At 37.8% G+C, this 25,353-nt stretch overlaps 1 protein-coding gene across 4 annotated transcripts in view; it reads right to left on the bottom strand.

Annotated features, from left to right (window-relative positions):
- The window catches only part of CDKL5 (cyclin dependent kinase like 5), a 210,902-nt gene that overhangs the window by 65,689 nt on the left and 119,860 nt on the right, over positions 1-25,353 (bottom strand). For all 4 annotated transcript variants that reach the window (XR_010406049.1, XM_064573834.1, XM_064573837.1 and 1 more), the window contains one exon: positions 6,047-6,092. Coding sequence is in view for 3 of the 4 variants with exons in the window: in XM_064573834.1 (XP_064429904.1) it covers positions 6,047-6,092 (46 nt within the window). In the remaining variant the exon portion in view is untranslated. The remainder of the gene's footprint in view (positions 1-6,046; positions 6,093-25,353) is intronic.

Genomic DNA, 25,353 nt, shown 5'->3' with positions numbered 1-25,353 from the left:
ATTCTTTATTTAGGCTAGGCTTCTCCAGTTTACAAATGAAGAAACCAAGTCTAGAAAGAATAACTTCCTCAGGATGAGTGAAGGGAACACCACACTCAGTAGAACACAGGGACATAGGCAACATGGTGTAAGGTAGTGAGCAAGCTTTAGAGAATGAGTCAGAACACCCAAGTGCAGGTCTGCACTCTGCTACTGCTTAGCGGAGTGGCAAAGCAATATGGTATGGGTCCAAGAAAAACTCGACAAAGATCTTGAGGTCTGCATCTTTCCCAGTTAATTACATACTAGCTATGCACCTTTGGGCCTTGGATTCCTTGGCTGTAAACTGGAGTTGGACTTCTACTAGATGATTCTGAGGGTGCTTCCAGCTCTCAGACCTGGTGCTTCCATGCAAGTCCTACTTATGTGCATGTTGATGGACCTGGTCATCAGTTACCAGTGAGGGTGTTTAGCTTAGTCCGGGCAGCAAGTCTGACAATGTTACATAAATTTTTTTGAATGATGATTAAATGGCAGGGTAGAAAAAGGACGCTAAGTAAGAAAAAAAACAAAGAACTAACCTACTTTTAGCTCGCCAGTTAGGCAAGCTAACACACTAAAAATCAAGAAGGGAGATTCACTAAAGTAAAAGAAAACAATTTTTAAGAAAAAAAAAAAAATCACAGGAGCAAAAGAAATGCAAAGTAAGTAATGAAAAGAGAAGAATCTAAAGATGAGCAGAAACTCTATTGTAACTCTATTTTTAAAGAACTGTGCGCTTGAAAAAGAAATCCAGAAATAGCTGTAACCTACTTTATGAAATCACAAACCTGACATTCTTGTATAGCCAAAGAAGCCCCGCAAAATGGACCTTTAAACGGGTACAATGGAGGGGAAAAAGCCAACCCATCTTTGTACAAAACCATAAGGATACCATGTTTGAGTCTGGTTGCCCTGACTAAAGAAGGAATACCAACAAGAGGGCAATTAACATGGCCCCAGGGCGCTGAATGGCGGTACTGCTACCATATATACCAAAAAAGATGAAAATCCTTAAATCTTCGGCAATGAAGACCGGGTAGAGCACAACAGAAATTTATTAAAGTATGAAAGGTACAAATGCTCATCAAATCCTAGAAGAATCCCTGAAGCTTGAAAGAGATCCATTCTGGACATTAAAAGAAGTGTGGTGAAATCATGACGAGCCAGAACGCTCAAGCTTAGTTAACTGAATTCTCTGTTTAAGCAAAGGTAGGAAAGTTTGTTTTAAGGCCTCATTTACAGAGAAATCAGGTTTTTGAATTTAAGGACCGAAGACTATGAACTCTTGTTTTGTACCATTATACAGAATGAGATCAGAGTTTCCTCAAACCAGAGATCAGGCTAGAGCTTTCTAAAGTCTGGGTAAAAATAATGATGAAATAAACTGGAGAAAAGAAGGAATGACCAATTAAACATTTTCTCATGTTTAAAAAGAATAAATATGTCCATTCCAAGAGAAAAAATATTTATCTACAGAAAAGATAAGCAGGATATGAAATGCAAGCAGAGGCATAACCTAAATTCCATCTTAACTATGGACTGCTCTACAGCTCCCTCAGAATCAGCCTCCTTGCCATGTACCAAGGCCCAGTGACATAGGGAGGATCTCCTCCTCACCCCATCACCTGTACTTTTAGGGAAAGACTAAAAAGTCCTAAGAAGCTAAAGATGTCACACCAGAAGATCCAAATGTATGTCAAAAATAAATCCTAGATCACAGGACCTCCTCAAGTAAAAGATGAACCGACATTTTTAATTCTCATTAATTCAAATCTATCTAGGCTAAATCATGGCTCTTGGATTATTCAATAAATTGAGGATGGCAGACATTTGCACATGTGTGTGCATGAGAATGATCTTCCAACAATGACAGAAGATTATCATCTGAACATCGAATCTCATTGTACAAAATTGGAGTTATAGGAAGGGTAGATGAATTAGGCTAAATTTATCATTATACATAGTCCAAAAAATATCTTTCAACTAAATCATTTCTAGTAACTTTTTGGTCTGTGGTCATTTTTCTCTTCTCAGAAAATCCAAATACTAAGTAGAACTAATTCTATGAAGACTCCTGGTTGATTAGGTGTTCATAGTTAATGTTTCTTTGTGGGAACTTATATTAATAGACAAACTCATAGGGGTGCCTGGGTGGCTCAATCGGTTAAGCGTCTGACTCTTGGTTTTGGCTCAGGTCGTGATCTCATGGGTCATGAGATCAAGCCATGCTTCGGGCTCCATGCTAGGCCTAGAGCCTGCTTAAGATTCTCTTTCTCCTTCTCCCTCTGCCCATTCCCCACCACTCGCATGTGTGTGCTCTCTCTCTCAAAAAAAAAGAATTAATTATCTGAAACTCTACATTGATGATGATGAATAAAGAAGCAAAAGTCATCAAAACAAAACAATATTAACTAATGAAGAGATCTCAGATAAAAATGTCATCACTTACACAAGTCCTCCATTTTAACATGAGTTTTTATCTTCACCCAGTATGTCAGTCTTTCGAGGAAAATCATAGACAAAAGACACTGATAATTGATCTGACAGAGTTGTAACAGCTAATAACTGGAGAGTAAAAAACTGACAGGATGAAGACAGAAAGACGGGGACAGACAAAGGGAAAACTGACAAAGCCTTTGGTGTATTTTTTTAATGAGCCTCTTTTTATTATGAAAGTCATTCATTGACTTAGCCTACAGTTTTACTGTAAAAATTGCCCCTCTCCCAAAAAAGGTTGGGATTTTTTTTCTAAGAAATAGCACATAGTTGCTATTATAATCCAAACTGTATTAACTATAAGATAAACTTATTTTTATAATTTTTGTTCCATTTTCCCAACCTAAAGTCCCAGTCTAACCTTTCTTTTTTTTTTTTTAAGATTTTATTTATTTATTTGACAGAAGAGAGAGACAGCGAGAGAGGGAACACAAGCAGGGGAAGTGGGAGAGGGCTCGATCCCAGGACCCTGAGATCATGACCCAAGCTGAAGGCAGTCGCTTAACCAACTGAGCCACCCAGGCACTCCCCAGTCTAACCTTTTATTTACTATTAAAGTTTGGTTCCAATTTTAGATAAGCATCTATTATCCTGGGATAACAAGGACAGCTTGAATTAAATAGTGGTCTACCTTAAAATGTAGTTTCAAAAACATTTTATACAAATTTGTAGATATATATGAATTTACTAAGAAAATAAGACATGATCACAATCTCTTAAAGCTAACAGAATATATTCTCTCATAAAATATCCCTTGATAGCATCAGTATGAGAATACTTGACTAGCTTGAATGCAAATCAGACCAAGTTCAGATCCTATTTCAGTGTAACAATTTTTTATAGGATTATGTCATGATCTTCACAAAGATTTTTAAACATTGGGTTTAGAAAATTCACTAACATAGTATCAACAGAGTATTTTCAGAGTAACTAATAAATGAAATTAACGAGAGCTATATGACAATAAGGATATTATGATGAAACTCTATTTTTGTTAGAATTGTCCTGACTGAAATTTAAGGTGATAAATGGTTCAGAATTAAGTGGTTTCCACAGGGGTTGAATGCACATTCTCATCTGTACTGAACTATCTATGTGCACTTCACATTCCAAAAGGACTGTTCACCACACACGTTCCCTTACTTCTATTAAGCAAGATTCTACTCAGGTAAGAGGAAAAGGGCAAAGGCAGAAAAGAAGAGTATGAGATCTCCCAGGAGAGCTGGAAACAGTAGGAAAGTGTGCCTAGAATAGAACTGGAACGAAAAAGTTATGAATAATTGCATGTCTTCAGATTCTATCATAGAAATGTTAAGGAAGTATCCCTCTGGAAGTATATATGGGTGATCCTACAAAGGTGTCCGTCTGCTAGGTGGCTGGGTGATAAGGTTGCGTGTCCGTAAGGTATGGTAACTAATAATGGTCTGGCAGAGATGAGGGCAGAGGGGATTCATGCTTTGTCAGCACACAGAAATGAAGGCTGATCAAATGTTTCGTATAATGTCTAGACTATTCATATACTTTCTGGATGCCACAGCTAGAAACAATGTCTCTTGCCTCAAAATTATTCAAATTCATTCAGGCACTGACTGCTTTCTACTCGGTTTTACTGCTCTTTATTTACAGGTCTTAATTCTACTCAGCTTCCTGAAATTACCCACACTTGATTTACCCTCATGTCTCTTACAGCACCTGGCTCAGTGCTCAATAAATTTCAACAGATACGCTATTGATTACCACTCTGAAGGTATCAGCACACAGGTACAAACACATTGTTTAACTGAAGCTAAGAATAGGTATGCACAGAACAGGGATTGTGAAGAATGTGGCACTTAGTTGTTTTTTTTTTTTTTTAAAGCAATGGCATACGTGACCTAGATTGTACTGCCTTTCAAAAACTTCGTGACAATTATTATTTTTGGTGGTAACCAATGCTTGACGGTTTGCCTTACAAGATGAATGCACAGCCAGAAGTCTTTACACGAAGGCAAAGGTTATGCTTTGATCTACTGTTGCAACCACTCTTTTTAGTAGATCACCATTTGTCTCTTGGCCACCTGTGGTTAGCCCAAAGCCACTGCTCAAAGAGCTCATTGCCAATGGTCTCAGAGTGGACTGGCCTGGGGCTATTGTTTCCTGTTAGACTACAGGTACATCATTTGAAGCGGGTTTTTTTTTTTCTTTAGAACAAGCTAAAAAGCATTTTTTATTGCCTTCTCTTTAAGGCTGGCAAGACAATGGCTGCTAAGGTTTCCCAGATGATGTGATGTGCTCCACATAACCAGCACATCAGAGGTGGGTTATATCAAATACTACTGAATCTACCCCAGGACTTCGTTATTTGTTAGTGAGCCCTTTTGGTTATTTAATGTTTACTAAGTGTCTAAAGTAGGAGTGATGAAACTGTTCACAAATATAGAGGCTGGTGTCTTACAGTACTTAGTCAATGTGTGCTGATGGAGGTAGGCTATGACTGCTATTGTCATACGTCCAGTTAGACAGGAAAGTTAATGCTACGCCGGTGCCTCTTAGTGCTATTTTTCAAAGTAGGTTATGATTCAGTGGTAAAAATCAATGTTATCTGATGCCACAAATAGGCATTGATGTGAATTTATATGAGCAGGAAAGAACAGAAAACGAAGAACCTCACGTTAGTGTAATAGTTTTGTGACATTTTTGCTTCAGTTATATATAGGACATTATGTATGTGGATACTGGATTAGAATGTAAAAAAGTATTTCTGTGGGTCTCTGTAGGAAAAAAAATTGGGGGAATGCTGCCTAAAACTTCTGAAAGGCCATGTGTGCCTTCATGGTAAATTTTTCTACTTGGCTATCTTTAGATGGCCAATAGCCTAGATTTAAAACCTAATGAACTACTGAAATGCTTTATTTATTTATATTTTGTACACTATTTTTTTTTAGTGCTTTATTTTAAATTTTCTTGCCCAGCATAGGGTAATTTTAATACTCCATCTGAAATGGTCTGGATGTAACCAAGGACTCCAACTATGGTATTTCTTCTTGAAAAGCTTTTATTCTTCCAATGTTATTTTAAATATATAATCACTTTCTTGGTACCATCTACATACCACTTATCCTTGTATTTCTAATTGACTAGAAACTGGAGGTCACAGTAACCAATACCAAAGCCCTTCAAACAGCACTTACTACTTGTGTGAACTCACAAAAGTATTTATTTCAAATCAGTTTTCTCATTTTAATAATATTAAGGAATAGCATAAATAGCATGCCTTCTACCCAGCATTTGAAGCAAGATTTCCACAATGTTGACTATACTTTAAAATATAAGATAAATTTTCTAATATCATGAAATATGAAAAGATTCACACAGAAAGAGCCAAATGTTTCAAAGCAAAACATGATAATAAATAAGCTATACTCACTTTCTGAGATGGACACTTTAAAATTTCAGGAACAAAGTCTAGTTAGCTAGATCCCATCTCTTCCACATTCTATTCACAAGGACTAAATACAAAAAGGAAAAAAAAAAATATATATATATATACCTTCACTGTCCTTGAATTTCTTGATTGCCACAATTTCATGTGTTTCCTGCAAAGGAAAAAAGAGGCAGAAAGTCATTTCCCAGTGTTTCTAAAACTGGGAATCCCAATTGTCTGGGGGTATATTTGGGGACAGAACAGCAAGAAACCAGAAAGTAAACCAATAGATCGTCTTCTTTCCCAGCCCCTCATTTCATGGTTCCAAAATTCTCTTTCTTACCATCCTACAGACATTGTCAGAAAAGGAAAAAAAACAAGGGGGAGAGAGAAGGGGACCAAGAGCAGAGATGGTGATAGACCATGGATAAACCAGAAGTGTCGAGGTCTTGAGGCTACACAAAAATGTCAGGATGACTGACAATAAAATATACCATCATCTGTACTTCCTTCTGAAACTCAGGGACACACTTTAATTGGACTTCTATAGCAGAGAAAAGGCTTCTACAATAATACTCGGTAGTTGATGGTAGCAGAATTCCCCTTGAAAGAAAGTCTCCTCCCTTCACTTAACTTTTCCTAACAAACTATCCAGTTCACTAGTTCTCCCCTATTGATGGTCATTTCAAACCCAAAGAGAGACAAACATCTGCCGCCAAATACCAATCACTACCTCCCCTCCTGCCCTTATTTCGGTCTCCTGAACAGAAGTAGTTTGTGAGCAGAACCCTACTTTAAACTGAAACATTTCAAAAAAATATAAGGGCTGGAAAGGAAATGGAAATGCTCAGAACTAAGCACCATGAGGTTAAATAACTCATGTCTAATTCTGGTCTGTAAAAGGAATAAAAAAAGCTTTTGGCAAAATAATATATAGATTCTTCAAAGCCAACATGTTATATAGAAAGGTCTTCTGAATGACTCAGGTCTGCTTTTTTGTACTCTAAGTGGGTACACTTTCAGATCTGTAGGAGCAAATCTTTTAATAAAAGAGTGTCCCCACATCAAAACAAAGGCTTTAAAAATGCACAAAATAGCAGGCAATAACAAGGTATAAATCATTAACTTATTAAAAATAAACACTTTTTTTTAGTTGTTTATAAAAGCAAAGGGGGATCATGAAAGCGGGGGGCGGGGGGAGGAATGACCATTTAAATTCTTATGCTCAACGACAAACCCTGAGTTGTAACTAGGTCTGTAAAATCAAACCCTTTCTGTTTCTCATCTGCCCCGTGAAATAAGAAAATACCAGCTTTCATCTTTGTTATAGGAGAAAAAAATTCATCTGAAAGTGCTATAGGCTACTGAGGAAAAAGGTTCTTACGAGTATTACATTTTTGTTGTTAATGGAGGATTGATAGAATTGTAGAGTACAGACAGCTTCTGGGATACAATTTATTTGTACTCAGCCTTCCAGGTACTTTCTGATATTGGAAGTGTTTCATTATTGGGAAGAAATAACTGCAAATTCAAAGTGATGTGGGGGATGATCAGCTAGAATATTAGTACAGGTAGTAGCAGGTAACTCTGCGAGGTATGCTACTCCCTCTTAACACAGTGATAACCATTTTCTTACACTGCTCCTTTTCAAAAGGCTCTAGCCAGCAAACTACAAATGGCATAAGAGAAAGAACAAACACTATCAGGAAACTTGGCTCCAGACACAAAGAGGCAGCATGATATGCACCCAGGAAGGGAGTAAAACTGCTCACATTTCAGGGCACCTGGGTGGCCCAGTTGGTTAAGGGTCTGCTTTCAGCTCAGGTCATGATCCCAGGGTCCTGGTATCCTGCCCCGTGTAGAGCCCCATGTCAAGCCCCATATCGGGCTCCCTGCTCAGCAAGGAGTTTGCTTCTCCCTCTACCCCTCTCCTGCCCTCTAATAAATAAAAATAAAATCTTAAAAAAAAAAAAAAAAACTGCTCACATTTCAGCTGAGAGATCTTCCAAGTCATGCTTCATCCTATATTGTACTCTAAATAGAGTCCCAAGGTATCTTTTTTAATTTAAATTTAATTAATTAACATATAATGTATTATTGGTTTCAGAGGTAGAGGTCAGTGATTCATCAGTCTTATATAATACCCAGTACTCATTATATCACATGCCAAGGCACCTTTCTATTGCATCCTAAGTGTTAACGTTGTCTGATTTTATAAAAGGTCTTCCTTAGTTCTAATTCGCCCATGATAGGACTACAAATTTACATTTACAACAAACTTATTTACATCATCTTCAAGAAAGAAACTGATTAATTTCTGGCATCTCATAAATAGAATTCATTGTATAAAACAGTTGCCTGAAAATGGGTCAAATAAAATGTTTATTATTCATCCTTTCACCAATACCATGGAAATCCTGTCTCAACACACACACACACACACACTCTCTCTCTCTCTCTCTCTCTCTCTCTCATTTACTCAATACAGTTTATATATTTACTTAAAGAATGAGTGAAACATGAAGTTTTCTACATAAAATCAACTCAATGTTTAGTGGAAACTACATGCATTTAAGAGCAGAAAATGCTGGAAAGAATTTGACATTTCACTTTTATTCAAGCTGCTTATAAAAATAATACAAACTCATTACAGAAAACATAAAATATAAAAGGTATAACCATTGCTAGCATTTTGGTTTATTTTTTCCCAGTAAACTTTTCTCAAATTGGAATAGTAATATTATGTACAGTGTTACATGTTTTTATTTCACTTGATATTGTATGAGCTATATTTTAATCTGTCATTAAATAATTTTTAAAACCATTATTTTTTAATGGACTGTTATTTAACTGTGAATATACTTTGACATCTGTGTCTTTATTTCCATAGAGTAAATTCTGCAGGTGATATATCTGGGTCAAACGGTATGAACATTAAAGGCTCCTAATACTGCCAAAATGGATATACAAAAATACATCATTTCACAGTTCCCTTCAGCAATATATAAGAACACACACTCTATAACCATAGCCAATAGTAAATACAATCACTGAAAAAAGTCTTTAGACATCAGTGAGGTCAGAGAAGTTTCATTCTATCAACTGGTAAGTGAAAAAAAGTCTACTAATAAGCTTAATATTTTTCTTGATGTTATGGATGTTAACCTGTTGCCAAATTTTGTTACAAATATCTTCCCCAGATTGTTGTGGTCATTAAATTATTTAGGGTTTGGTTGTTGTTGAATATAACTTTTAATTACATAGTCACATTTATTGATATATGCCTTTATGTCCACTACTTTTGTGTTCAAAGTCCTTACTTAGCCTGAGTATGGTTAATATTCATCCACATTTATGTCTCAATATTTTAGTGATTTAATTTCTCTCCTTAAACTTGATCCACCTGTCATTTAATATATGACATGGTGAGGGAATCTATATTTAATATAATTCTAAATACTGAATTGATTTTCCCAATACTCTTTACTATAGTTTTTTTTTAAGATTTTATTTTTATTTATTTATTTGACAGAGACAGCGAGAGAGGGAATAAAAGCAGGGGGAGTGGGAGAGGGAGAAGTAGGCTTCCCGCGGAGCAGGGAGCCCGATGCGGGGCTCAATCCCAGCACCCTGGGATCACAACCTGAGCCGAAGGCAGACGCTTAACGACTGAGCCACCCAGGTGCCCCTTTACCACGGATTTTTAGTTCTTTGTTGTACCTTAGCATTCTTACATATATGCTCCAGATTTTCTTTCAGAGCTTTCTAGTCTAGTCTACATGACTGATCTGTTGATTCTTATGTCAGAATCAATTTAAATTATTGTGACCTGTTTTATTTTTTATTTATTTTAATTTGAGAGAGGGAACACGCACGAACAGGAAGAGCAGCAGAGGGGGAGGGAAAAGAAGGGGGAAAGAATCTCAACCAGACTCCATTCTGAGCCCTACGTGGGGCTCGATCCCACAACCCTGAGATCATGACCTGAGCCAAAACCACGAGTTGAACACTTAACTGACTGAGCCACCCAGGTGCCCCTACTGTGACCTGTTTTAAATTAATCTGGGATTACAGACCCTGGTTCTTCTTTTACCATTTTGTATAATTTATTTTTGAGAATAGATTTTGGCTGTTGTATTTAATTTATAATTATACACACATGAGCAGTTATACATAATCTATATTTCTTTATATATTTTATTGGCTTCAGTCTTTACCTCTATTCCTTTTCTACTGTGGTTTTCACATTTTTTTGGAGCTCGATTTGCATTTTTTGCTCAGTGTGCATCTTTGAGTGGCTTTCTGAGGAAGTACCCTATTTTCCAAATCATTACATGTGTGCAAGTCCTCACACATGAATGGCAACTTGGCAGGCACAGAATTCTTGGGAAGGCAACCTTATGTTCTCCACCATCTTCAGGATCCCTGTAAAGTTGTATGCACAGCAAAGCCCTGGAAAATGCCATTCACATTACAGACATTGTAGGTTTGTATGTTTATTAAAGCAACCTTCCAGCACATAGTAGTAAAAAGTCTATAACAAAATCCATGTACTTCATTCTTCTCCATACACTTTCTTCTCCTTCCAAGAGGAAGAAAATGAAGTCTGAGGCCAATTTGATTTTTGTTCCAACACAGATAACTTTGTTTCCGCCTAGATCCTATTAGGACTTTTCCTTTTGCTTGGAATAAAAATTTTAAATTACCAGAATATATCTAGAAGGGGGGGGTTGAACTAATATTATCTGGAAATCAATGAAATTAGCAACCTTAAAGGTTGTTTCTACACCTGTTTTCCTAATATTTTTCACTAGAAACCTTGTAACTTTTAGGTTGGATCTTTCATAGTTGCTTTGTATGTTTTATTCACTACTGCATAAGTGCCTAGAATAGCAGGCACATAGTAGGTTCAATAAATATTTCATGAGTGAATTAATCAAAACTGCTACATCGATTTTGTTCTTTTACTTCCTCCATTTTAGGTTTCTCTATCATCTTATTTCAGCTCACTTCGACTTCAGCAATTTTTGCCTTGTTTCAGCTTGTTCTCACTATAGAGGTCATATTGTCCTGGCTCTCCTTCAGGAGACTGCATCTGCTTGCTACAAAAAATCATTTTTAGAACTATGTGTTGCTTCTAAATCTTCAGAGCAGTATCTTATCTTCCCATGTCTTTTCATAAAGTACACATCCCTGCCTTTTTTTTTTTTTTTTTTTTTTTTAAACTCATCCCTACTAAGATTGGAAGAGATTCACTAGGTCTGGCACCTGAAAGGCTAGTTGGGGTTTTTCAACCACCTGGGCTTCAAAAGCAGATTGATGTACCTGAGCCCAATGTCAAAACCAGGATTCCCAGCAAATATTCTTCTCATTGGGTTGGCTGGGCTGAGGCTGAATCTGAATCACCTGTGCAGAGTTGTCAGAATAAGCTGTTTGCTGAACCTACCCTTCCTAGCACATCCTGTGCCCTCTCCTCTACATTCACCACACCTTGCCATGGGGGTCTGTGAATCCTAGGATGCAACTTGCTATTTCCAATCCTTCTCTGCTTCTTGCCATACTGTATTTGGGGTGCTTAGTCTCTGAAAAGATCTGGCAATACAGGTGCTGATGTGGGCTAGTTGGGGGACAGAGAACTCCAGCTCCCTCAGGGTCAAATAATAGTTACCACCATGAGATGGCTACCTGTTTCCAGCTCCAGCGGGCATGGGTCCAACCAAGCCTTTTGCTACTCCATTTTGACAGTTTATCCTAGTCTGGTTCAGAAAGTAGAATAAGGAGCATGATGTTCAAGACTGTATTTTTCAATCCATTTCCCTGGACTTTGCCATCAATCTTCAATTTTTAGTTTCTTAATTTACAGAAATTTTATGTTTTTGGTTTTTTTAAATCTCTTCATGGGTATTTAATGGAGAGGTAAGAGATGATACACTAAGTTTTATTACTTGTACTACCACCCTGAGATGCTACACATAATATGGGTGTAGACAAAGAAGAAAAATATATGAAAAACAGCTCTAAAGAACTGTGTTTTAAATTCAATTTATTCACAAAAGCTTGCCATTGCCCCCACAACGTCTGCAGCAGAATGTCACCAGCTGTAGTCAGCATGATAGGCATAATTTTCTACTTGTTTCAGTATCTTACTTTGTTTAAACAATGAGTTAGTTAAAAGCTGACATTCTGAACAACAAACTAAGGATGTGATAAAATATATAAGTAAACCATTAATGATAATTTCATACCTCACCCATAATTTTGTCTCAAAATTGGAATTATATGACTCTGAAATGCAAAAAGATAGAGGTTCCTAAATTGTGCTATCTCCATGTGTGAACAAGCTATATCAAGGCATTTAACATTTACCAAAATAAATTTCCTCAGCTGAAAAAAAAAATTAGAAAGAGAATGAAAAATAAATTTTATGCGTAGTAAAAAATAGAAAAATATCCAGAGGACCTATATTTCTTCCAGTATTGTCAAGATTTCCACCTCATAAAATTCATGCCTCAATCACTGAATAACCATCCTGGACACAGAGATCTGTAACCAAAACTTACTCCTGCCAGTTAGTGACTGTCTCAACCTCCCTAGTCACTGGTTTATGGCCAGAATCAACTGTTTCTTAAAATATTGGCAAAGCAAAAAAAAAAAAAAAAGGGGGGGGGGCGCCTGGGTGGCTCAGTCGTTAAGCGTCTGCCTTCAGCTCAGGTCATGACCTCAGGGTCCTGGGATCGAGCCCTCATTGGGCTCCCTGCTCAGCAGGAAGCCTGCTTCTCCCTCTCTCACTCCCCTTGCTTGTGTTCCTTCTCTCGCTGTGTCTCTCTCTGTCGAATAAATAAATAAAATCTTTAAAAAAAAAAATAAAAAAATAAAATGTTGGCAAAGCAACTAAATGGTATTAACAATTGTAAAATTTACTAAGTTATTTAAAATGCAATTACATAACTTGAATTATGAATTCTCTAAATTGATTACACTCTTTATAAGGAAGTATCAGGAATCATTATTTTAAATGTTTTGCTATGTAATTTAAAATATCCAACATGCATTATAAAACAGAAAAAAATAGTGATTTTAGTTTACTCAGCTATTCATGGATTCCCAAGGTTTTACTATACAATTCATTCAGTAATTAATTATTCCCTGAGGAAGCCATTCCTTGGGAGAAATTTTTTATTTCTTCATCCAAATAGCAGGAAATACAATTTGACACTAAAGTATTTTAAAATATTTCAATCCATGATATGTGCGTAAATATCCCAACTGTCTTAAGTTCTTTTACAGATTGACATGAGCCTCCTTCAGCAGGAGCAAAACCCTACAACCGTAGGCACTGTTGTTACCAGAGAGACCAATATGGTACCTGAAAAAGCAAGCTTTATTTTAGATTATTTAAGTACTTTGCACCAGGCCCTGTGCTAAGTGCTTCCGATGTATTATCTCATTTAATCCTCAAATCACTTACTGAAGAGGATCTTACCATCATGCTCATTTTATAGATGAGGATATACTGAGTTGTGGGGGGGGGGGGGGGGTTGTCCGTTTTTGTTTTTTGAGTACAGTTGACACACAATGTTACATTAGTTTCAGGTGTATAACATGGTGATTCAACACTGAGTTTTAATGAGGTTCTGTAACTTACCCCAAGATCATATGACTAAGAAGTAATAGAGCTAAGATTTTAAACCCAGGAAGTCTGATTCTGGAGGCCATTTCTCATCCATGGTCATGCTATACCACCTTCGCAAGCCATAGATATAAATTTTGTTGTTAAAAAGGATTAAAGAGAGGGCGCCTGGGTGGCTCAGTTGGTTAAGCGACTGCCTTCAGCTCAGGTCATGATCCTGGAGTCCCGGGATGGAGTCCCGCATCGGGCTCCCTGCTCGGCGGGGGGTCTGCTTCGTCCTCTGACCCTATCCCCTCTCATGTGTTCTCTCTCTCTCATTCTCTCTCTCTCAAATAAATAAAATCTTTAAAAAAAAAAAAAGGATTAAAGAGGGCACGTACTGAATGGAGCACTGGGTGTTATACGCAAACAATGAATCATGGAACACTACATCAAAAACTAATGATGTAATGTACGCTGATTAACGTAACATAATAAAAAAAGGGGGGGGAAAGGATATATTCTGAAACATACGTACACACCTCCACACTGGGGAGGCATCATTATTTCTCATCTGTGGTTTTCTCAAAAATATGTTATCACCAATAAAAATGTTCAAATAGTTTTCTAATGTCTGTTATAAAACTTATACACCTAAAAGTATGTGCAAAAATTTCCTTATTTCCATCTTTATCTTTATTCTCTTATGTCACAGAAACCTAAAATAAAGAAATTATTTTTAACATTATGAGCAAAATTATAAAATTGGAGTAAATTCATTCACAGGATACATTCCATGGCAGGTAGATACAATGGAACTAACATGTGTTTGCCAAGTACCATAGAAATACAAGTTATTAACCAGGATACAAAATGATGAAAACTAGATTGCTTTCCAAGAAATCTCATTACTTGTATTATTTATTACCTACAAACTACCATAGTTTGCTAATATTAAAAGTTAGATTAACTACCAAAGTGAAGTATTTCAGACCATATCAGGAAGGAAAAGAATCTATAGCAAAGAAGGAGAGCATTTCCATCAGTCATCTAAGAACGGTCCATTGGGCCCCTGCTTTATATGAGGATATTTTATATGACATCTGGTGGTAGGTAATAATGCATGTCAGTAAATTAAAATTTATGACAATAGTTTAAAAGTACAACAAATGTTAAATGATATGCTGCAGGAGTTCAAAACAGATTGATCATGTAAATATACAGAAAAAATGTCAGATTTAAGTCGATAATGTCAATTTGCTTCTGATCATTCTCTCTTGCTGAAATTAAAATGTCATAAATATACCTTCATTCATTCCCATTCTTTCTCTCCCCAGTGGTAACTTCTATCCTGAAACTGTTATGTACCACTCCATGCACATATTTATTATTACAAATGGATTTACCCATAAGCAATTTTACTACTGTTTTGAACATCGAAAATCATGTAAGTGGCATGTTACTGTGAGCATCTTTTGCAATAGCTTTTTGTTTTTAAGCACAACATTGTGTTTCTGAGATTTAAACAAAATCTAGTTCAGTGGCACTCAACTGGGGACACTGTGCACCTCCCCCCACCCCAGGGACATCAGGCAATGTCTAGAGATCCTTTTGGTTGTCGCAATGGGGTGGAGTGGAGGCTACTGGCAACTACTAGGTAGAGCCCAGGACTGCTGAACATTCTACATTGCACAGGACAGCCCCCATGACAAAAAATTACCCACCCCCAAATGTCAAAAGTGCTGGCATCGAAAAACTCTGCTCTAGTTCATTCATTTTAACTGTTTTGTGGTGTTCCACTATAAACACTCCCCCTTTAAAGAGAGAGTGACCACTTTTTGAGATCAAATAAAGCTTTTGAAAAGAATAACATACTGTGAAAATAAATTTTAGGTGAAAATGAGATGATTAAAGACTTATTCTTCAAAAATTATTAAAGCCATTAATCATGGCACTAAAATGTCTACACTCATCTCATTTTCATAAAATGATTACTTTTATAACTTTTGTAATATGGCCCCATTTAAACATCCTATAGTGAAATATACCAAAAGATATATATTATTTACTTTTGTTAAAAATTCAGTGATGCTTTTCAACTGGCCCAAAAGAATTTGGCAGTCACACAAAGTCTACACCAATAACTAGCAAAACTGCAACAAAGGTTCATGTTATGGGATAGTGTTACAGGAAATACTGGTGTAAATTCTAAACTGTCCATTATTTGTATGCTAAGAGTATTACACAAAAACTCTTACATTTTAAAAAGCATTACAAGGGGGGCGCCTGGGTGGCTCAGTCAGTCAAGTGGCTGCCTTCGGCTCAGGTCATGATCCCAGGGTCCTGGGATAGAGCCCCGCATCAGGCTCCCTGCTCAGACGGGAGCATGCTTCTCCCTCTCCCACTCCCCCTGCTTGTGTTCCCTCTCTCGCTGTCTCTCTCTCTGTCAAATAAATAAAATCTTAAAAAAAAAAAAAAAGCATTACAAGGAAAACTCATAATCAATTTACTTCATGCTCAGCTTCTAAAAAGAAGATAGTCTCATGAAAATATTAATAGATTATCAAGAACATGAGAGAGCAAGCATGCAGCCAAAAAAGGAAGATGTGGGAAGTGGAATCTTAAGACTCACATAGAAAACAACTGCCTTCAAGCCAAGTCAGTAATAAAATTTCTATGTAACAAAACCTAGTTTCTCATTTATTTCCATTAAAACATCATATCCCTTCTACCCTCCTCTGGGCTGGATATGCCCTCCAGAAATCTTTACTGAGATGTAAGATGACAGTAAATGAAGTATAAAATATCTAGATAGAATGCCTAACCAACCATTCCCTCTTTTCCCTCTCTGAACCTGGTTCTGTCTCCTGTCCCTGTATCTCAGTAAACAGATAAATATCTAGCTAGATATTTAGGATCACTTTTGATATCTCCCTTGTCTGCACCCCCAAACCCATCCAAGTGCTGTTGAATTTTGCCTCCCTAAATCTTTTTCAAATCGGTCCATAGTTCTTCTCTACCTGACTCCCATCCAAATTCCAGCCCCTCGCATTCCCACTTGGAGTACTACCTACCCTCCAAACCCTTCTAATAATGTCTGCCACTGGGAGAGCCTGGTGGCTATTTGAAAACGGAAATCTGCTTTCACTCCACCAGTCCCCATAAAACTCCTGCAAAACTCCCCTGCCCTAAAGACTATGTCAAAGCCCCTCCACGTGGCCAGCAAGGCCCATCCAGGGACTACTCCATGAATGCTCTCCAGCCTCCTCTCCCTAGGTCTCCCTTGCTTGGTGAGCCCCAGCCATCATCACCAAGACCTCCCCTGCTATAGTTCCTTTTGCTCCTAAAAGTTTTGCCCTCCCCTGCCCCACTCAACCCTAAATTACCCCTCTCTCAGACTTTGGCACAAATCATCACTTCCTCAGGGGGGCGTTCCCACTGCCCTGTGACTAAGTCTGAAGCCCCATATGTTCTCTTAACAAACATCTCTTCATAATTATTAAAGTGACACCTTCACATATTTTATGGCCACTTGGATAAAGGTCTGACTCCACCACTGGACTCCAAGCATGTGGGTGAAAAATAATGTATGACTGGTTCAAAAGTGAACTATGCAAGAGAGAGGCAGATCCAGTGCAAAAGTCTCACTGTACAGCATCACCAGTTCAAAATTTACATCCTGCTGGCCCAGATCATGTTTCTTCTTGGATGAAATTTACTAATTCCACTATAGCCTAACGGAGAAACACTTTTTCCTACATTAAAAAAAAAAAAAAAAGACCTTCTTTGGGATATAAGGAATTTTTTTAAAGCCAAAAAACATGAGAACAAAGAATATACATATACACATTTAAGTTTTTTAAAGAACAGTATATCCCTAGGAGACATATTAAGATAGACCTGTCTCGGGCGCCTAGGTGGCTCAGTTGGTTAAGCGACTGCCTTTGGCTCAGGTCATGATCCTGGAGTCACAGGATCGAGTCCCGCATCGGGCTCCCTGCTCGACAGGGAGTCTGCTTCTCCCTCTGACCCTCCTCCCTCTCATGCTCTCTCTCTCTCATTCTCTCTCTAATAAATAAATAAAATTAAAAAACAACAACAACAACAAAAAAACAAGATAGACCTGTCTCCTTCTTTCTTTAAAATGTTTCCAAAAATGGGAAGATAATGAAACCTAAGACCCTTCAAAATTTCATCTGGCCCTCTCCAGAAGCCCTTCAGTAGGCAAGTATTTGAATAAGCTCTTAAAATTCTGAAGGGGGCGTCTGGGTGGCTCAGTTGTTAAGCGTCTGCCTTCGGCTCAGGTCGTGATCCCAGGGTCCTGGGATCGAGCCCACATTGGGCTCCCTGCTCCGCGGGGAAGCCTGCTTCTCCCTCTCCCACTCCCCCTGCTTGTGTTCCCTCTCTCACTATGTCTCTCTCTGTCAAATAAATAAATAAAATCTTTAAAAAAAAAATTCTAAAGGAATTACAGTGTCTTGATTAAAAGCCTGTTTTGCAGGGTGCCTGGGTGGCTCGGTCGGTTAAACAGTTGCCTTCAGCTCAAGTCATGATCCCAAGGTCCTGAGATTGAGCCCAGCGTCCTTGGGCTCCCTGCTCAGCGGGGAGTATGCTTCTCCCTCTCCCTCTGCTCCTCCCCCTGCTAATGCTCTCTCTTACTGTCTCAAATAAATAAAATCTTTTTTAAAAAATAAATAAATAATAAATAAAAACCTGTTTTGCTATTTGGCTACTCTGGCCTCCTACAGATCATAAAAACGTACTGCAAAACTGATATTGCTTTCTTTCTGTTAAAAATTTCTTTTTTAGCATTACTATAAAATGGCTGCAGTTACAAGGTTGCCAATATTTACCAAGTTATATAAGGCTTACTAAATTAAAAAATTAGTATTTATTGACTTATTTCTCCACATGAAACAATAAAATAAAGATTGTTATCCTTCACCATCACCTCTACTCCATTCTGAGACAAAGCTAGTGAGATATTTCCTCTAGCCTAGAAAAACATAATATGAAAACAGAGATGTCACATAACTACTAATATCTAATATTTGTGTGATACGAAACATTCCCAATGATGGAAATAGTCACAGATCTGAGAACTGGCTAACAAGATGCTTATGATGTTGTTTAGTATCATGGTTGCCAAATCCTTAGTGCAAACATGCTACAAACATCCAGTAATTTTGTATTAATGGTGTTGGGGGAAGTCAAAGAAAAGGGGTAAAGCTTGGGCCCATGTGGAACAGAAAGAAGGGAAGAGCCTCTACAAGTGGGATAAAAGACCATGAGTTTTGTGGGAAGAAAAAATCAAAGGAAGAGGCTCTCTTGTAAATATAAGCCACATTGGGCTGTTGTTGTTGTTGTTTCTTAAGGTTTTACTTGTTTATTTGTGGAGAGAGAGAGAAAGAGAAAGTGCCAGAGCAGGGAGGAGGGGCAGAGAGAGAAGCAGACTCCCCACTGAGCAGGGAGCCAGATGCAGGGCTTGATCCCAGGACCCTGAGATCATGACCTGAGCCAAAGGCAGATGCTTAACCAACTGAGCCACCCAGGTGCCCCTATAAGCCACGTTCTTAAGGAGGTCACTGGAATTCCTACACTAAAGTCTTCAACTATTTTTATTTGAACATTAAAAATAAATATATCCAGTAATTCTGTGAGACTTGGAGCCACAAATATAATAAAAACCATAAAAGTCTAGGAACATTTAGTTGATAAATACAAGCTAACCCACATACCCGGAAAGCCCTTGTAAGTACTTCTAATAGGCCCAGAATGCCTGTTGGTGGATCAGTATCAACCTGGACATTGGCTGATAATATCAAAGGATGTAACCGTGATGAATTAAGGAAACTAGTTCACACAGAACTGTACACTTAAAATAGGTACATCTTATTGTATATAAGGGATATGCTTATATGCAAATTATACCTCAAAAAAGTTGATTTAAAGTGAATTATTTAAGCAGCCATCAAAAAAAAAATGAAATCTTGCCATTTGCAATGACATGGATGGAACTAGAGGGTATTACGCTACGGGAAATAAGTCAATCAGAGAAAGACAATTACATGATCTCACTGATATGCAGAATAAGAAACAAGGCAGAGGATCACTGGGGAAGAGAGGAAAAAATGAAACAAGATGAAACCAGAGCGGGAGACAAACCATAAGAGAGACTCTTAATCTCAGGAAACAAACTGAGGGTTGCTGGAGGGGGAGGGGGTGGGGGGATGGGGTGACTGGGTGATGGACACTGGGGAGGGTATGTGTTGTGGTGAGCGCTGTGAATTGTGTAAGACTGTTGAATCACAGACCTGTACCACTGAAACAAATAATACATTTTATGTTAATTTAAAAATTAAAAAATACTACAAAAAATAATAAAAAATAAAATGATTTAAAAATAATTCACCTCATAGTTATAGACCAATATAAACTTGCTACACTGTTAATATAATTAATAAAAAGTTCAAAAAATAAATGCAGTTAAGATGGAAAATCAGGTACCCAAAGAACAATTTTCACTAACTTCTATGACAGAGCAAATAGCAATTCTTTTCAATAGAGAGAGATTTCCAAAACAATTTAGCTCTGTATTTATAGATCACACAAAATTTGAGATATACCTGATTTTTATATAACCCTTTCAGATATTATATACAGATGCTCTTAAATCACTTTGTCTACAACCACACTCAGACTGTGAGTATATCCACAAATGAAAGGAAATTACAAAGAGTACAGGACAATGATGCCTGTCAGACAGCATTTCAGTTTAGTAATATTAACCATCATGTCCTACTCTAGTTATTGTGCAATTGTGTTAGAGTTGTATTTCATTTTGCCGTTATTTTACAACAATAAGCAGACAATGAGAAAATGAAAACTTCACCTCTAGTGGTCAATTGAGAAGATAGTATTAATTAGGCATGCCAAATGCAGGCAATCTATATCCTCAATCAGATAATCATTGACTTAAGCTGTGTTTCATAGTGAACGAAGAGTACAAAATTTACATTTAACATTGTAAATACATCCTCAAAGACTAAATCTAAGATGTGCCAAGAAAATGTATCTTTTTAATTTTCTATAACTTTTAACCTTTCTTTCCAAGCTCTGACCTTGATTTAATTTGCATTCTATAGTAACTCAGTCTTTTCTGGTTTATAGTCTCTTTCAAGAAAATGCTCAGCTTCCCCCTCAGATTTTCTCCCTGTTTCTACCAAGATGGCAGATGGATGTATGGATGTGGGTTGGGGTTACAGAACTTCATTGTGTTAAGGGAAGGGCTTTCAGATAAATACAGGCCCTTGTACTGTCCCCTGGGACTCTGGTCTCCAAGACAAGGTTCCTTATAGGCCTGGACCCCAGAGCACTGGCCCAATGTTGCTGTTGGACCCCATGGGGACTGTGGACTCAGGTATGTGCTCTTGGCTTATAGCCCAGGTGTCTGGCCCCTTCTCATCTTTAATTGGTGAAGACATCCAACTCCTCAATCTCATTTATACCCACGACCTGGCTATCAACCATAGTGTTATCAGCTTGCCCCTCAACATAGCATCCCCACTGATAGGTTCACTGGCTCTCAACCCAGCCACCTAGAGTGTGCAGTAACTTTGAGATTCCTTAGAAGCCAGTCACAAGCTGAAGGGAGACCCAGGAATCTTCTCTCCACCTAACCACAGCATGCCACATTTTACTCTGCTGTTGCTGCTTCCACTGTGATGAGGCAACTTTGCAAGGCAGTTCCCTCAGTTCCAAAAGGGGAATGGGGCATAAGCTTCCTTCACTACCCTCAACCTATGGTCTCCCTAAATCCAGAATATCAGTTCCCTGAGGTAATGGGGGGCAGGGGGAGAGACTGTCAAGACTTGCCTGCCCTAACTCAGCCTGTTCGGCTCACACCCCTTTGGCACCTTTCATCTCTCTTTTAAGTCTCACAGTAATTTCCCCTACAAAGAGGCATTCACCCTACTCTCTTACCTGGAACCAAGATAGAAGAAAAAGAAGAAAAAAACCAGTTTACTGACCCAAGATACATCACCAGGTATTCCATAAATATTACCCCTGTTAAATATATAAAGGTTCAGGTACAATGACAGGGGAAAAGAAAAAAAAACGTTTATAACTAAAATGCACCAATGATCGGGGCGCCTGGGTGGCTCAGATGGTTGAGCGTCTGCCTTCGGCTCAGGTCATGATCTCAGGGTCCTGGGATCAAGCGCCGCATCGGGCTCCCTGCTTGGCAGGGAGCCTGCTTCTCCCTTTCCCTCTACTGTTCCCCCTGCTTGTGCTCTCTCACTCTCTCTGTCAAATAAATGAAATCTTTAAAAAAAAAAATAAAATAAAATGCACTGATGATCAACATAAAAAAATATGGTCCAAATGAAGACAAAATCTACTGTCCTGTTTTACTAGTGATAGACTGCTTGCTACAGATTTCTTTACTGAAGGAAGGAATAACTGTGCCTAGCTTTCTCAGGGCCAATTTCTTCCAGGAAATTGTGTAGATACCAATGAAGTCAGCATACTTAAGTTTTGCAGACATTGGTGGGTAAACAATGTATAGAATGCTAACAATAGCAGAGCTAATATAGAGGCAAGTTGCTCACTGCTTTCTGGGAGCGCTAACAACAACCAGACCCATGAGTATATACTCACACCTTCTGCTCAAGTTAGAAACATTACTACTAAAGTGATTATAAAATAACTGCTTAAGAATGTCTGATTCCATTTTGCTTTTATTCATCAATAAGCTGATAAATCGTACATGCATATATAAAATGTAAAATCTGTAATTCTTGATTTTTGGCCCTACTTTCACTTTTTTTGAAGATTTTATTTATTTATTTGACAGAGCAAGAGCACAAGCAGGGGGAGTGGGAGAGGGAGAAGCAGACTCCCCGCCGAGCAGAGAGCCCGACGTGGGGCTCGATCCCAGGACCCCGGGATCATGACCTGAGCCGAAAGCAGCCACTTAACCGACTGAGCCTCCCAGGCGCCCCTGGCCCTACCTTTAAATTTACCTATAAAAGAAGAACAATCAGAGTACTGAAAACTGGTGAAGAAAGTCAAAACACCATGTTTTCTTCCAACTCATGAGAAATATGCCTGGGATTTAGGACAGAAACATGCTTAAGGAAACTCCAAAGTTCAAAAGCAACAGAAATTATGTTCCATATAACAGGGTTAGGCTACCAAGGCATAAGGTCCTCCAGCTTACTACAATGTTGCCAAAATGTGAAAGACTGATAGGGAGAGTGAACCAAACTCAGAGGCTCTCTGTTCAAACAACTGAACTGGATTACCTCTAGGGAAGTCATGATCATACATTCTGATAGATACGCTCACACATATGCAAACAAAAATGGTACAACTAAAATCTGAAACAAGTTCCAAGTCACCACTTTTTGCCGTAACCATATCCATGTAGAAAACTGAAAATTACATTCAACATAGGTAGCAACAGTTTTTCTTTTCTTAAAAACTTATTTTCAAAGTATCTAGTTTAGTTAAAACTTATTTTATCTTTTATGCATTGTGGAGAAAACTAGAGAATGTCAGATTCACTTTCTCTTACCACAGAAAGAGATGAGTATCAAACATAAAACAACAGCCTAAATATTCTTGAAAGAGCAAGTCTGGTTAGCCTTTATATCCAAGTACCCAGCACTTTATCTTACATATGATAGCTATGTAACAAAAATGTCCACAGAAATGAACTGTACCATCTTGTTGTACAGGCATGGAACTGTCTACCACCATCATAAAGGAAGCTGAATGACCTCAAACACGCCACCTTGAGAGCTAAAGCAAAAGAGAAGGAGAGGACAAAAATCCCAGAAGTGGCCATGCCTTTGAAACAATTGTGGAATAGAAGTCTCAAGCAGTTCACTGTTTTGAGAGAATCAGCCAAGAAACACTGTATAACCTGAACAAAATTCTTGTGTGGCTGGTTATTTGATGTCAAGAATATCACTGAGGCATTCTAGTTGAAATCCTCTTGTAGGAATATTCTCCAAAGACCTCAGTGAGGTCATCAGTTTGCACATAATAGATATTTTAAACATACTTTGCTTTCAATCACAGGATTGAGGAAAAGAAAGATGTATTACATACCATGCAGCCTGGCAGCTTTCCAAGGCTTTCAATATAAAGTTTTAATTCCATGCTTCATCTCCTAACTTCAAAAACAAAAAACCCCAAAACAACAACAAAAACCCTGCTCCTGTCACACCTAATTATTTGTAGTTTCTCAAATGAATCTTCACATATACTTGCTTACACTCTGCCTCCAGCATTCATCCTTTCTTCATTCATTCATTTATTCAAACAACAGTTTTCAAACTCCTACCCAGTGACAGGTACTGTGCTAAACAAAACAGGGCAATTCAAATAGAGTATTTATTTGGGTGAGGGAGTACCCATGGAGGTGACTTGTTTTTAGCTGGAACTTAAATCACAAGAAGCCAACCCTGCTACTTCAAGTTATTTCTTCTTTTTCCTTTAAAACCCTCCTTTGGGAAGCACTCCAAGATCCCCCAGCTTATTTTCTATGTTCCTTTTTTGTGGTCCCTAGCACTCTATACACACCTCCAACCAGGATCTTAGCATACCTGCATGGGAATCTGGGGTTGGCCATTCAGCCTCACTTCCCACCTCAAGACTGTAAGATCCATAAGCCTAAGCGCTTCACATAACTCTATGCCCCTAAGACCTAGCCGAAAGACACTCCATAAAGGTAGGCTAAATGAGTTAGGCACTTGAGCTGCTCTAAGTACCTCTTAAGGATCTTACAGGGACCAAGAAGAAATAAAGCCATGGACACACAGAGAATAGAGATATTTAAATTTTAACTAAAAACATCACAGAAAATAAAGACTGAAATAGTATCTTGTTAAAAAGACCACCTGAGTTTTGAAATGAGTGACCTATTTATTTCTTAACATTCTCATGCACCGACAGCCTATGAACTACTCAAGGGCAGAGACCACATTCTAACCACTATGCTGTCATGAGCCTTTTTCTTCTAGAATGTGGGCTCTCCACAATCATGAACCATGCCCTTTTTGTTCTTTATCCCAAACATCCAGCAGAACTCACTACAGCAGGTGCTTTAATAAATGTCTGCTTAATGAATTAACTTTAAGTTCTAAAACTCGCTCCTGTGGTTTCTCTTGAGCTAGAACTAACAAAGATCCCTTTATACATCAACAAAGAATGTATTTAAATGGCACTGATAATAAATCAATATGAATTTGAAAGATCTGCTTCAGATAAGTCACACAGTGGGTAAGTGCCTATGGAAATTTAAACACCAATGACATGAAAAATGCAAATCAATGAATTATTTTAAGAGAAATTATACATCATTCTCTAACAAAACACAACAAATTTTATATTCAACACTGTGTTTATAAAGAATAGAACAAACTGTTATATTACCTAGTACACAGAATATGTAAATGAAACTTGACTCCACATTTTAAATGAGAAAATTTAAATTTTCACTGAAAAAGCAAGGTAAAGGGCAGCATGAATCGCTCCTGAACAGAAAAACTTGATTACATTCTAAGTACAATAAGCCCCAAAAGTAGAATTTAAATCTAATGGCATGGATAATACTAATATAATGACTTGTGAATCACATCCTTCTAGTTATTCTACTAGCTGTATTTGAACAAAGAGGCACCTAAAGCAATAGAAAATATCATAAATGTATAAATAGATGTGACAAATAATAGATGTATATAATACAATATAATCTGGCTAAATTTTCTCTTGAACTCTAAACAACCAAAGAAAATGCAGAAATTTCTAACAA

This window comes from Mirounga angustirostris, unplaced genomic scaffold, assembly GCF_029215605.1.
Source record: "Mirounga angustirostris isolate CCGP_5_RB_7025 unplaced genomic scaffold, mMirAng1.0.hap1 SCAF_11, whole genome shotgun sequence".
NCBI classification, from domain to species: Eukaryota; Metazoa; Chordata; class Mammalia; order Carnivora; family Phocidae; genus Mirounga; species Mirounga angustirostris.
This window is presented reverse-complemented; position numbering and strand designations above follow the sequence as displayed.